This window comes from Apis dorsata, unplaced genomic scaffold (assembly GCF_000469605.1).
Source record: "Apis dorsata unplaced genomic scaffold, Apis dorsata 1.3 scaffold_220, whole genome shotgun sequence".
Classification (NCBI taxonomy): Eukaryota; Metazoa; Arthropoda; class Insecta; order Hymenoptera; family Apidae; genus Apis; species Apis dorsata.
This window is the reverse complement of record NW_006263502.1, coordinates 1,201,448-1,215,697: the sequence shown is the minus strand read 5'-3', so window position 1 is coordinate 1,215,697 and position 14,250 is coordinate 1,201,448. Positions and strand designations below refer to the sequence as shown.

The 14,250-nt window shown below is 28.4% G+C and overlaps 1 protein-coding gene across 1 annotated transcript in view; it reads left to right on the top strand.

The window, feature by feature from the left end:
• Positions 1 to 2,499, top strand: part of LOC102678397 — an 8,658-nt gene extending 6,159 nt beyond the window's left edge. Inside the window, exons 8-11 of the mRNA XM_006615278.2 lie at positions 114 to 284; positions 894 to 1,310; positions 1,833 to 2,085; positions 2,139 to 2,499. Coding sequence (XP_006615341.2) covers positions 114 to 284; positions 894 to 1,310; positions 1,833 to 2,085; positions 2,139 to 2,223 — 926 coding nt within the window. The 3' untranslated portion in view covers positions 2,224 to 2,499. The remainder of the gene's footprint in view (positions 1 to 113; positions 285 to 893; positions 1,311 to 1,832; positions 2,086 to 2,138) is intronic.
• Positions 2,500 to 14,250: the final 11,751 nt, after the last annotated feature.

The following is a 14,250-nucleotide window of genomic DNA, read 5'->3' as shown; positions in this document are numbered from 1 at the left end:
AACCTTTTTTTTTTTTTTTTTTTTAAATAAACTACGGCATTTTCGCCCCATTTTCGTTTTATATGTTGAATAAAAGATTTATATCTTATTCGAAACGAATGTTGTTTCCCTAGATCAAATCGAACTGGTGAACGCGCAGCAAACTTGCCGTGGAAGATGTAAAAATAGTGTGACATACAATTTTACAACTTCGATGCCACCCACGCCGGAAGTCTGTCTCTGTACCCTCGATTGCGAAGAACAGTCAATGTGCTGCCCGGATTACGCCGAGTATTGTGTTCTAGGTGAGTGGATTGAATCGATGTGATTTTTTTCTTTTTTCACGTATCTCATCTTCCCTCGATATTCTTTCCATCCCGATTTAAAATTAAATACGAATCGTTACAATTATAACAATCGCAAGCAGACTGTGCATATTTATTTATTCGAAGATACAAATATATAATACAATGCTTAAATAAAATAAATTTCCATCTTCAAAGTTTCCATTATTTTTTTTTATTACATTATTACATTTATCCTTTCTTTATTATTTAAAATATCGAATTACCAAGAGATTAAATAAATTTTATATCTTTTTTTTATATCTCTTAACAATTTTAAACAGACTATCTTAAGAGATATTTCAATTATATTATTCAGTATATATTTTTTTTAATTTTCTACAAATCGAAATAAAAAGCTCTGTTTACTTCCAACAACTTTCTTGATTAATAAAAAAAAAGAAAAGAAGCTTGCTTGAAAAAATACAGAATATAAGAAGAAAGAAGTTATAAAATTATCGTTTCCTCCGATTTCTATCGATTAACATCCGATCATTTATTATTTATCTTATTATCTTACATATATCTTATCATTTATTATCCACCTTAACGAAGCATTTTAATTAATAGCTGAGACCGAAGAGATGATCACAACAGAGCAGATCCCGACTACGAATCACGAAGGGGCAGTAGTTTCCGTTCCACCCGCGAAAAAGATCACGGTGACCGACGTGGCGACAGTGAGGACAGGTTTCTCGATAAATCCAAAGGACGATATCGATCCTGTCACGTTGAGGCCGTCCACCAGCACCACGTTGAAATCATCGTCCACGCGGAAAGTGGAGAAATCGATGAAAATTACCAAACCGCCTCGCACAACAACTACAACAACAACAACAACAACAACTACTACAAGAACAACAGCAAGAACAACAGCAAGAACAACAACAACTGTCGCAACAACGAAAATTGCACAGACAAAGGAGACGTCATTCGTTCGACCCACCACCATCACCGGAAGATACGGTTCGGTGAACGAGAAACCTGGTAACGTAATAAATTTTATTTTTACAATACATTTAATTGTCAAAGTTTGGTGACGAACTTTTCGAATTCGAATAGATGTTCGAGTTGGAGAAATAGAGATGAATGTGAAATGTTCGATCGTACTTGGAATTTAGATTGCGCTTCGGTTTGATCATGCTTCGGTTGTTTTATCACGGTGGTTAGTATTGTACGTTGTGTTTGAGCGTAGAATGGTTATTGCGGTACTTCACGGGTTGTTGTTTATTCGGGAATAGTTTATTTCGGTTTCATGCGTGGGTCGAAGGAGTATATAGAATAAAGAAAGAGTGATTATAATTTAAATAATTACTTAGGATAGATTTTATATATATATATTTATAATGCAATTTAATGTCAAAGATGATATTCATTAATTTCAAACTCTTTCTCATGCGTTAATAAAGAATGATAATAATTTGAAGAAGAGTTTGAGATTATAAAATGATGCTCTTAATACGTTCAGAGATTCGAATAAAAATTTATGTAACAATTCCTCCTCCACAGATTTGGATATGAGGAGGGAAGATCCTGAAGTACATAGGGCTTCGAAATTCAGCTTGCCAGGGATAATCGGTGTAGTGGTTGGAATTTTAACCGGAGTGGTGATTTCATTATTGGTCGCGACCATAATCGTCAGACGAAGAAAAACGTACAAACGTGGAACTAATGGATCGGCTCTCTCGGAGGATAGCGACGTTCGATTTTTAACGTCAGACGAGATTTTGGATTTCACGTTAGCCAGACCCAGTGACGAGACGTAAGAAATTCCTTTTTTTTTTATTTTTTTTATTTTTTATTATTATTATTAAGAGAGAAAGAGAGAAACTCGTGGAAAATGGGTTATGGACGATACGAAGAAGAAAAATTATTGAAACTTGCTCTGAAAGTTCCATGACTCGTGACTGTATGTAGGACGTACAAAATCTACTCTATTTCTGCAAAAGTATTTAAATATATTAAGTATTAGTTATTATATGTATTTAATAAGGAAATGAAAATAACGTAATCAGTGTTGATGTAAGATGTTAGATAAGGTCTCTTTTTCCATTATTTCCAATATGCGCTCTTGCTTTGGAAATGTTAAGCATGATATATTGATCAATTGATTTATTTTATTAATATCGTAGATATATTTTATACTGTGTATGATGATTCTTTTGATGAAAAAAATATGCAATGTATCGTATTACGATTGCTTCTTTTGGTTCTTTTTTTTTTTTCATATGATTTTGTTGTTTCTAATTAGCTTTCTTTTCTTCGAAATAAGAAATTTTATGCACCATTGACGATTTCGTAGTATACATTAGACTAAATCGACGATTTATTGATATTTGCAGCGATTAAGTATTGTATATAGTAATTTGTTATAACTGAAGAGTTGTATAAATGCGAAATAAACATTGATATTATTTAATTTCTGCTTCAATTCGTGCAATCCAATTCCCCGATATATTTATATTCAAACTTTATAATTGTATCCAAAATTCATTGAAACCAATAAATAACAATTTTATCTTTTAATAAAAATCGTAATACTTAAATCAACCAACATAATTTAAACAATTTAACCCACCCGAGCTTGATCTATTTATTTGAGACAACTCATCTATCACTTACCTTTAAAATATATTTTAAAATATATCTTACAAGTAATCGCACGTTGTTTCTCCCGCCTTCCTCATTCATTTTCATTCTTGAATTAACCTTTTCTATTTTTATAAATTCGCATCCCTTGGATCTGGAGATAGGCTTCGTTCCAAGGGAGGCGAAACGACAGTTCGGTGGACTGTAATTAAGCACGAGATAACGAAACGACACGCGGGGGTGGTTTTCACAAACGGGTCTGTGCTCGTGAAAACCACTCTTTAGATTCCCCCCTCCGGCCTTATCTGGTCACCTGGATGGTGTATCGATTCGTGCGAAAACGCCGGAGGACTGCACCGGAAACGAGAACGTTTCGGCCGAACGTTGCACACCCACACGGTCCGGAAATGGTAGACGCCGGTGGGCTAGGATAACGGGCCATACCTTGCGCCAACCGCATCGGTTGGTCTTTTCTCCGTAACTGATTGCGGAAAGGATCGTGATAACGGGGAAACTCGAAACTGCTTCCCTCTTCCCCGATATCTCCGTGAACAAAACGTAATTGACAAATTTATTTCTTCCTTCCGCGTATCGCGGATGCACTAACATCATCGTGATATTGTTTGCCTCTTCTTCACAGGCGTAATTCACGTTTTAACCTTTGTTTTAATCTTTTTTTTTTTAAGGTCTTTTTTTTTATAAATTAAATGCAAGAGCTTTTTTAATTTCTTTTTTTTTTGCTACTTTTTTTACTCTCGTGTTTTTTGAGCAAACTATTGATTATTTATTTATTTTTTTTTTAAAGATTTTTTACATTTTTAATTATTTATAATATTTCTTAGTTTTTTAATTTTTATAATTGATTATTTTGACGCAATAATACATGAATTTTGACTTTGTTTCTGGTTTTTATTTTTATTATTTTGTACTTCCATTGAGATTTTTTTCGTTTTTTCTATTTTTTCTTTATTTTACTTATATATTATATGTCTTTTTACAGTTTACATAGACGTGATGATAACTTTGATGATAATAAAATAATATTAAGTAATAATAAAATGAGGATTAAAGTCAAAAAATATTTTTATATATATATTTTTTATAAATTCCAATAGAGTTTATTAAAAAATTCGAAATCTTAGCATCTTCAACTTTTTGCGATAATTTCTATTTTATATCTTATACTTCTTCTTTATAGTCTCTATAGTTTCGAAGTAAAGGATCTTTTATGAAATTTTTTATTAAATTTTTTGAATTGTGTTTCAACATTTTTATGTCACACACTATTTTCTATTTTATAGAATTTTATCATCTAAAAAAACTCTGAAAAAACTTTACAAATTCAATATTACTTCTTTAGATTTTAGAAAAAAAAAAGTTTCTTATTACATATCCGTAGTAAAGAAAATGATGGATGTTTTTATTTTTTATATTTCCTTATCCTTCAACATTTCGCTTATTTCATAATTAATATAGATAATAATTAGTTTCAAGTATTTCTGGTATGGACGTGACATAAATAGATTTGCTATATCTCATGGAAACTTTTATAGAAAGTTTTTCACTTTTTATACTTTCAGTTCATCTTTCAGTTTTTTTATTTCTTTGTAATTAATGTAATAATGTTATCTGATTGGAAATTTTTATTTAAACTAATAATACTTTACAAATTAATATATATATTTATACAATAATACTTGTATATATATTCACTTTTTAAAAAATTCCTTTTCCTTGTCAATTTAAATTTTTTTTCACTTAATTTAATATTTATAAAAATATTTTAAAATTGTTGTTTCTATCAGAAAAAAAAAAGAAAAACAGTATCTTTGCATATTAATTATAATTTTTCGAAATATCACAAAGATTAGATATGATTAGAATATAAAAAAATGCGCATATCGGATTCGATGCATATCGATACGAAACGGACGGATAATTCGAGAAAACTCAAGAGAATTTCCGAGTTACTGGTGAAATACCAGCATTTACATTTGCCAAACAAAATTTACATTGTATCTCTCATCGAAATATTAATGTTACTCTCAGCTATCCCTGTTATACAGTTTCACGAAATAATATTGTTCGAGGAATGGTTTCAGAAAGTTTGAAGGTTCATTCTAATGGAGATATCAAAGATCAGATGAACTATGCATATTAAGATTTATTTTTAACAGAATTTTCAATAAAATATAAAATATAAAAATATATAAAAATATAAAAAAAATGTATAAGTTGAAAAAATGAATAAATCTTATTATTTAAAAAATTACAAATTTTTTTTATATTTTTATATATTTTTATATTTTTGTCGTATATACACATATTTTATATGTATTATTATATATTAGATCAATTATAATATTGGATAATTTTATATTTATAATTATTATATATTTATATATTGCGATATGTATTTTATTTTCCAGAGAAATTTTTTTTTCTTATATATTTTTTCCAATATTTCTGAAAATTTCTTCATTTTGAAACATTTCCATACAAAATTTCTTTACAATACTTTTCAAATAAATATTTTTGAATATTTCTTCATTTATAAACTATTGATGAATTCACGTTTCCCTATAAATTGATTAAAGATAGAAAAATTTGAACAGCCAACGCCATCTCGCGTTTGAACGCTGGAAGCTTCTATTTGTTACTAGCAATGTATAATATGTAAGGAGGTATATGCCACTAACTTTGGTTATGCGGCTCCTAATATCTCCACCATTTCGATGACGCAACATAGAAAATTAATTAATAACTAATTTTCTACAAAAAATCTATGCACTTTTAAGCTTGTATCTTAAAGCTGAGACTTCAAAGAAGTTTCTTATGTGTTTTTCAATTTTAATTTGGAATTATTTTCAATTTTTTATTAACGATCAAGACGTCGCATTGGATCGATATATTCGATATATTATACGTTTTTATTAATTTCTTATTACTGTGGGATTTATTTTTAAATATAAATATATACATTTGAAACGTCAATTTCTCCTCTATTTTCACATATAACTTTTATTCATATTTTTATCGTTATTTTAAAGAATAATTTTATTATCTATCATTCGATTACGAAGCGGGGATTTGCGACTGAAACACTCTCCATAATAATCGTTAATAAATAATTAATTAGAAAGAATTTTTTATTAAAATTGATACAAGAAACTTGTTTGAAGTTCTATCTTGAAGATTTAAGCTTAAAGGTACAGAACTTTTTAGCAGAAAATTAGTTATTATTAATTAATCTACGTTGCGTTACTCTTTAACGAAGATATTAGAAGCCATATTGGAATATCTTTGTCCTTCTCGCTCTTAGTCTCTTTCTCTGTGACGTCACGAATACCTCCTTGCATATTCTGCTATGCTAGTAACAAGTCGAAGCTTCCAGGATCCAAACGCGAGATGGCGCTGATTATCAAAACTTTTTAATCGCTATCTAACTTATCGACAATATGCATTATATTTACAATTTATTAGAAGTAAAGAAAGAAAAATAGGTAGATTAATTTTATGTTTAAAATGTGTAAAAAGAAATAATAAAGGAAATAATGAACATATACTTACGTGTATGTATTTATATTATATATTTTTTTATTTTTATATATTATATATATATTTTATATATATTTTTATATTTTTATTGTGTATATTTTCTATATATTTTCTATATATTTTTGTATACTGCAACTAATGAAATATAAATAAATATAAATAAATATGTCAAATTTAAAAAAAAAAAATTTTATATGCCACTTTCTTTCAAATTATATTCTCTTAATACAAAGTAAAATTTAATCAAACATTTTTTTTAACAATTAGAAAATCCGAAAAAAATTTCGTATGTTACAATTTTTTCAATTATTTTTTTGTTATACAATTTTAAAGAAATTTTTTTATTATTATTATTAAAAATCAATTTTGTATTAAAAGAATGTAACAAAATTTCCTGAAATTTTCAATATAACAATTTATTGAAATAATAATTTTTGTAAAATTATTGATATTGATATTAGTAGGAATTTTTTTTTATTTTATTTTTAAACTTGTTTCAACAATATATTAATTTATATTAATTTATCAGATTATGATTAAATGAATTAAATTAACATATTTAAAAAATTTCAATAATTTTATATATTCCGTAATAGATTAAAATATTACGACGAAAAAAAGATTTATAACATGATAATGAAAATTAAAGTTTTTTGTTAAGTACGCTATAATTTTTTGCTAACTTTCACAACGAGGAAATATTAAAAAAAATCTTCGTAATTTTCGTGATGAAATTTGATTACATACGCCACAACTTGCTATTAAAGCTTCGTTAAATGTATCGCGGCAATCGTTAAAAGTTTTTCCTATAAAAAATCATTAAAAAATATTTTCATTCAAGTATCAACATTCCTCTCTGATAAATATATTGTCGTGTAACAATTTCGAAGTTTTAATTAATAGAAATTATTATTTGTGCATTTACATTTCTAAATTATATTTTAGTTTACAATTAAAATGTGCCAAGGGAAGTAGAAATTCCTGTATTAAATATCGAAGTTGTCAAAAAAAACAAAAAAAAAAAAAATAAATAAATAAATAAATCATTAAATTAATTATCAAAATTATCTAATAGAAAAAGAAATCAAGAAAAAAAAATCATCTAAGTAACCACTAATTAATCAAAATTACCAAATAAAAATAAATTGAATTACAGAAAATTCCTCCCCAAAAAAAATTACCACCAATTTTTTTTCCCAATCAATTACCAAATTATCAAAATTATTAAAGAAAAAAGTTTTCTCATAAGTATTATTAAGCATAAGTTAAATTTCATAGATTCAATCAATCATTCGAAAGTGTCTTTCTCGTGTTGCGAACGTGTGTTCTCTATCGTGACCAAGTCTCACGAGGAACAGGTATGAAATGGGATGAACGAAAGTTTCCAGTCGAAGTTTCTTAGCAGGTTCAACCGACAGGGTGATCGATAATCGGCTTAAAATAGCGGCGTGATATTAAAATTAAAATTTGCACCAGTTCAACCCCTAAATTTAGGGTTGCGTTTCAAGCGGGCGGAGGCCCGTGTACTACGAGCATGTCGGCCGATAAACACGCGCTTTTATCGCGGCCTCTCTCCTTCTTTAATCTTGATCGAAAAACCTGTGTTTATTTCGAACGAGCATTCGACGAAGCCAGCTTGGGACGCTTTTAATTCGTGATAAATTTCCCTTCTTCGAAGTCAGCGTCGTAAAATACGAACCAATGTGTGGCAAGAGTGTTAGAGAGAGTATCACCCGATTTATTGGCCGACCGTTTCATTATCACACTCCACTTGTTAATTTTTACCTTTCATTCTTATTTTATTTTTTCCCTTTTTACCTATCTTGTATCCTGTTTCATTCTTCCTCTTAGATTTCTTTAAAAATCACGAGTTTTAAATTAGAATAAAAATAAGATTGGAAGAATTAATTTATGGTCACTGAATTTTTATTCATATGTTAATTTTTTTATCCACATTTTTTTAATAATGATCATTGCAATCAATTGTGCAATTTTTAAATTTAAAGCGAAATTTAATTACGATTTCATTATTTAATTACGTTTAATTATTTTTCACAAAAAATTGTATTCGTTATATTCCCGACCGCCTGTTAATTTGAACTCTTATGAAATTTCATACAATCATATAATTTTCCGTTTAATTTTATTGCAAATTTTATCGAAAGCATTCACATTGTCGGAAGTGTGTACAATTTAAATCATTTTCATTTCGCGTGAAAATGCGTCCCCACGTTTGATATAACCCCATGTCGGGGAAATTGCAAACTGCCAAAACTTGTTGAAAAGTTGACGATAACGCGATGAAGTTGGTTTGTCGGGAAATTGCCAGGTGGTGGAAACTTATCAAAAATTCCACGTAGTTGGATCGCGAAATGTCAAAACCGTTCCGGAAACTTCATATATCGTGAGATTGAAGAAACATTAAAGCGAAACATTGAAGATTTTCGTATCTGTTCCCTTCGAGGAAAATTCTAGGAGAAACGAAAACGAATAATTCTTCCTGGGGACAGAAGTTTAAATTAAATAGGATTTTCTTTTTTCTTTTTCTTTTTCTTTTTTTTTTTCATTTATTACCGACGAAGAATAAATGTAATAAATAAATTTTTTGATACGAATATATTGGAATATTCGTAAAATTTTCTGTAAATTATCCTCGTTATATATATTTATCAGTTATTATTGTATAAATGACATTTTTCGTTCTTGTAATAAAACACCATTAATTTGTAAAATGATGAACCATTATTGAATTATCGTAACATTTACATAACCTTTTCTAAATGTTAAATTTATTTTTGCGCCATACTTTCCGAATATCAACTTGTATAAAAATTTTTTTACGAATGTTGAATATTTGACAATTCAGAAGAGATGAAAAAAGTGATGCAAGCACCTATTATGTTTTTTTCAAAAAGAGTGAGGAGGATCGATGGAAGGTTCATACTCGTGTAGAATTTTTTTTAATCAAGTTCAATTCTCTTCGTATATTTCTTATGACGAATCTTCTACTTCGAACATAAAAGAAATTTATATATGAGACACAATTTTTACGAGCATTCTCTTTACCTTGCTATTCTTTTATTTATCTTAGTATCTCTTGAATTGTTCAACACTTTTTTTTAGGATATTCATTAATTATTATTTTAATAAATAATTAAAAAAAAAAATAAAAAAGAGAAAAGTATATTCCTTCTTTTTTCTTTTCTTCCTTTCATTTCAAAATTACATTTTTATAAATACAGATCTATAAAACACTCGATTATAATTTGATAACTAAATAACAATTGACAATGGGGGATAATAATGGATAATAATTTAACAATATTGATGAAATTTAATGATTGTTTAATTCAAACTCTTCCCAAGAGTTATTTCGTATGCACAAACTTAACACGTGATATCTGTTGTATACAATTAAACATCTTATATTGTTTTTCTAAAAATCTAAAAAAAAAGTCCATTTTTGAAAAAGAATTAATTTTTTTTAATAGAACAAGAACGAAGAAAAAATAGAAATTCGTCAAGATATGTTAAGGTATGCAATGATTTAAAAAAAAAGATCAATTGCAATATAATTCATGATTTAATATCTTTTACATTAGAACTACACACTTGATACATATTCTTTTACATTTGCCATTTGTCGCTTTACGAGAGCGTATAATACTCTGTGATGATACTCTGGGTCTCTCTGGCGAGAGAATCACTCTATACATTCTCACCCTCTTTCACCATAGTCGCAGCTTATCATACATTGTATAATACCGTTATCATACCAGGCTCGTTGCGCAGCCGCAATCGATCGCGTTTCCACGGCACGACCACCAGCATTTTTATCCTTCGTTCTCGCTTTTTCTCGACATCGTGCAATCCACACAACTGAAGTGAAAAGACAGTCGTCTTTGAGAACACAAAAAGACGGTCACATATCAATATGTGATAAATTTATCTATTATAATCTCTGAAAGATACTGGTTCGTGATCCGTGTATTCACTATTTTGGAAGATGTTTTTCTCTCTTGGGAATGCCGCCCTTTTGGAAAAATTGAGGATTACGCGGTCGTCGAATTTAAATCGGGTTCCGTGATGATTTTCTCGATCGAATTTAGAATTAGAATTAGAAAATCTAAAGGTATATATTTGATTATTCGTTTGTATTCTTAAACACAAAAAAAAAAAAAAAAATAGAGGAGGAGAGAGAGGTAGAAAATGGAATGTTTCATGCTTAATATAAAATGTAAGATGTTATGGTGTGGAAATGGAAATATATAAGATCAGAGAGATTTAAAGTTGGAAGTATAAACTGGCTTGGAAACGGTTATGCAGTGAAATGAACACTCGGATTGATTCGATAAAAGTTTCATAGCTGTTACTAAACCTAAAAATCCTTCGACTCTTTTTTTGGGATTTATCGGTTGAAAAAAAAGGATGTTTTAGGAGGTGTTAAGAGATGTTGGTAAATTGAATTGGATTCAATATGTTGTGCAATAGAAAATGGTGGAATATGAATTAAAGATTGGTATTTATAGATTATTTAAGAGCGATTATAACAGATTCGTTTGATTGCATAAATGTTACTCAATAATAAGAAAATTTGAAGATTATACCACTTATATATATTTGTATATAGTCGTTTTATGAAAAAATAAATTCGAAAAAAATCAATTATCAAAAGTTTGCATTATTTTCCGAGTATTGTTACTTGAATCAAAAATATTTCGAAAATATTTATAATTATTCAGATATGAATGTACATTTATTGTACTAATATATTTGAATCATAATTATTATAAAAAAAATATTCAATGTCATATTAAATTAATTATCTCTTAAATAATAACGAGAATACAAATAGTGATTGTCCACGGATTAAATCAGTGGTAAAGGTCAAGCATTATGTCTTCAATATCGATCTTCGCGGTATTATTAATTATTAATAAAGTGACGTATCAATATTTGTTTTAAGTCAAATTATGGAAGTTAATTAATTGATCAATTCGATGATTTATTTCACAATAAAGTATTAAAAGTTGCGATAAATTATTTAATTCAGAGCTGGGAAGACGATGGTTTTTAAATCACCTGTTGAACGCGTTTCGCTAAAGTTCGAAAGTGAAACATACACTGAAATATAATACTTACTTCTTTTTGCGTTTTTCGTTTAAAATTCAACTCAATTTGTAATTTATATTTAGAAAAAAAAAATTTAAAAAAGAAACGATATTTTATAAATTTTTGTAAAAATTTAATTTTAAAGTTAAATTAACTTTTGGCAAATGCATTTTCATATTGCATATGCATGCAGATATTAACGATTCACCGTTATGAGGAGGAATGATTTCAATAATTTCAATCGTATTCAGAATTCGTTCTAATTACTTTTCATCAACCGGATTAAACGTTATACTCATTTTTATGCACGATCATTGATCGATCCTCTTGCTCGTTTTAAGCCGTTTCTCCGTTTGTCCTTCGTTGGTTCCCATAATTTTAACTAAACTAGATTGTTACTGTCTAGCTCAACGTGGTTTTGCGTCATCGATAAAAATTCTACTCCTCTCGCCTTGACTCACTTTCGTGTCATCCTCGACAGATTATAAACGTATAATTTCGATGCAACATTTATCTCTATTTTTTTTTTTTTTTTTTTTTTTTTGCCCCTTTTATTTCTGGTGCGAAAAAAATTGAAAAAAAATTTCTTTAAAAATTTTATAATTTTTTTTTTTTTTTTTTTTTTTTTTTGCGCCATTGATATCTGATGCGAATAAAATTGAAATGAAATATCTCTAAATATATCTGAATTATTTGTTTATTTTAATTCGAAATTGTTAAATTAATTATTTATTAAAGTTACAAATTAGGATACTTTAAAGAAGTATCATTAGAAAAAGTAGGTATCTATCTATTTCGTCTTATCTATTATAAAAAAATTATGAAATAAATATAACACGCACGTGTAAAAATAGGTTTAATATTTGAAAATCATAATGTTCTATATCACTTTTTAAACATCATTATTTTTATTGTATAATATAAGTAAAATATAATAACAATCAATATTTTTTAAATAAAAAAATTTTACAATAAGATCTAACTATGCTATCGAATTATCATAGAAATTAATATATTAATAGATTTATTGGTATATGTACAAACTAAACATAAAATGTCTTATATGCAAAAGATTAAAAAATATAAAATTATTATAATTTTAATATTTTGGTTACTTAAAATTATTTCAATTGTCTGAATACATTTCTCGAATAATAATAATAATAATAATAATAAACATAATAATGATAAACATATAAAAGTATCAATAAATTAACTCATGCACCGATTCTCCAATAAAGCTCTCCAATTGATATAATTATTAAAAGCCACAAGAATATTTTACTTAAACGAATTTATTTTACCCACAAATGAAATTATTGTATTCTTATAACATTGCAACATGCGAGCAAAATGATAAAAAGAGTGCTTCGTCGCCAATATGGCGGGGTTTCGACCGCAATTAATTCATTCCCAATTCTCCGTTACATTGAAACGAACAATCGAATTCGATTAAATCAAAATCAAATTTCCTAACGATAAGGGTCCACACACTCGTTACGTATCCTCGTTTCATGTCGCCGTTTAAATATCCATCCAACGACCCAACGATTCACGATTTACAATTTTCAATAACGAGTGTGTACCCATCTTAATCCTTAACTGCCATTGCGAGATCATTAAAGGACGTAATAAACGATTCACAATTTTTTTGTTTTTTCAATTAATGGCGTTAAGCATTTTATCTTCATTTCGATCAGAAATTTCCAAAAATATAGCAAAAATATTGATAATATTGTATTATATATCTCGATTTCAGCAATAACAGTTAAGGATTAAGAGAAAGAGAGAGAGATAGAGAGAGAGAAAGATAGATAGATAGAGAGAGAGAGAAGATTACGAAAGAAACAGTGTCGGGAGGATAATAAAATAGTAAGAAAGCACGGTCTGGATGAAACAAGCATCGCACATTTATTCGAGAAGCATGAAAAAGAAAAACAGGCGAGATTCGGCGGCGTTTCCTGTTCGCCCGAAAAAGAAAGGGACACCGGCCGAAAAAATTGACGCATAAAACGACTCTTTTGTGTCTTTTACGCGCGTGTGTATCTATCCACACGTATGTATTTACCATGCGTGTATGTGTGTGTACATGTATGTGTGTGTATGTATCTTTTGCGTATATATATATATATATATATATATATACACAGAGATATATCGTCTAAAAATATATCCTCGAAGCTGGCGACGATAAAAATTTCACGTAAGCTAGCAAACGCCTGCGTATCTCGATGTGTGTATGTGTATGTGTATATGTGCATGTGTGTGTATGTACAATTTTCGATTCCATCTCGATTTCTTTGATTTGTTATTTCGCCATTTACACGAATCGTTAAATGGAAAATCTTGTCTCTACAAGGGGAATGGAAATTAAAGCTAGTCGTCGTATCAAAAAAGAAACTGCTTTTGGTGTAGTATGGCGTTCTCGGTGTATGGCGATCGTTTTCTTAGGATGCGAGGCCAACGAGACTCTGCCCTTGTGATTTTCGACGATAATCGACGACTTGATTTATATTTTTAACGTTAAATAACATTATCGTTAATTGCATTATGAATTATTTATGAGATATAGACAAGATATACGTTCGATGATTGTTGATAAAATTGTTCATAACAAATTTCAACAATTCATAATTTTATAGGAAATTAGATTCGATACGTTTTGAAT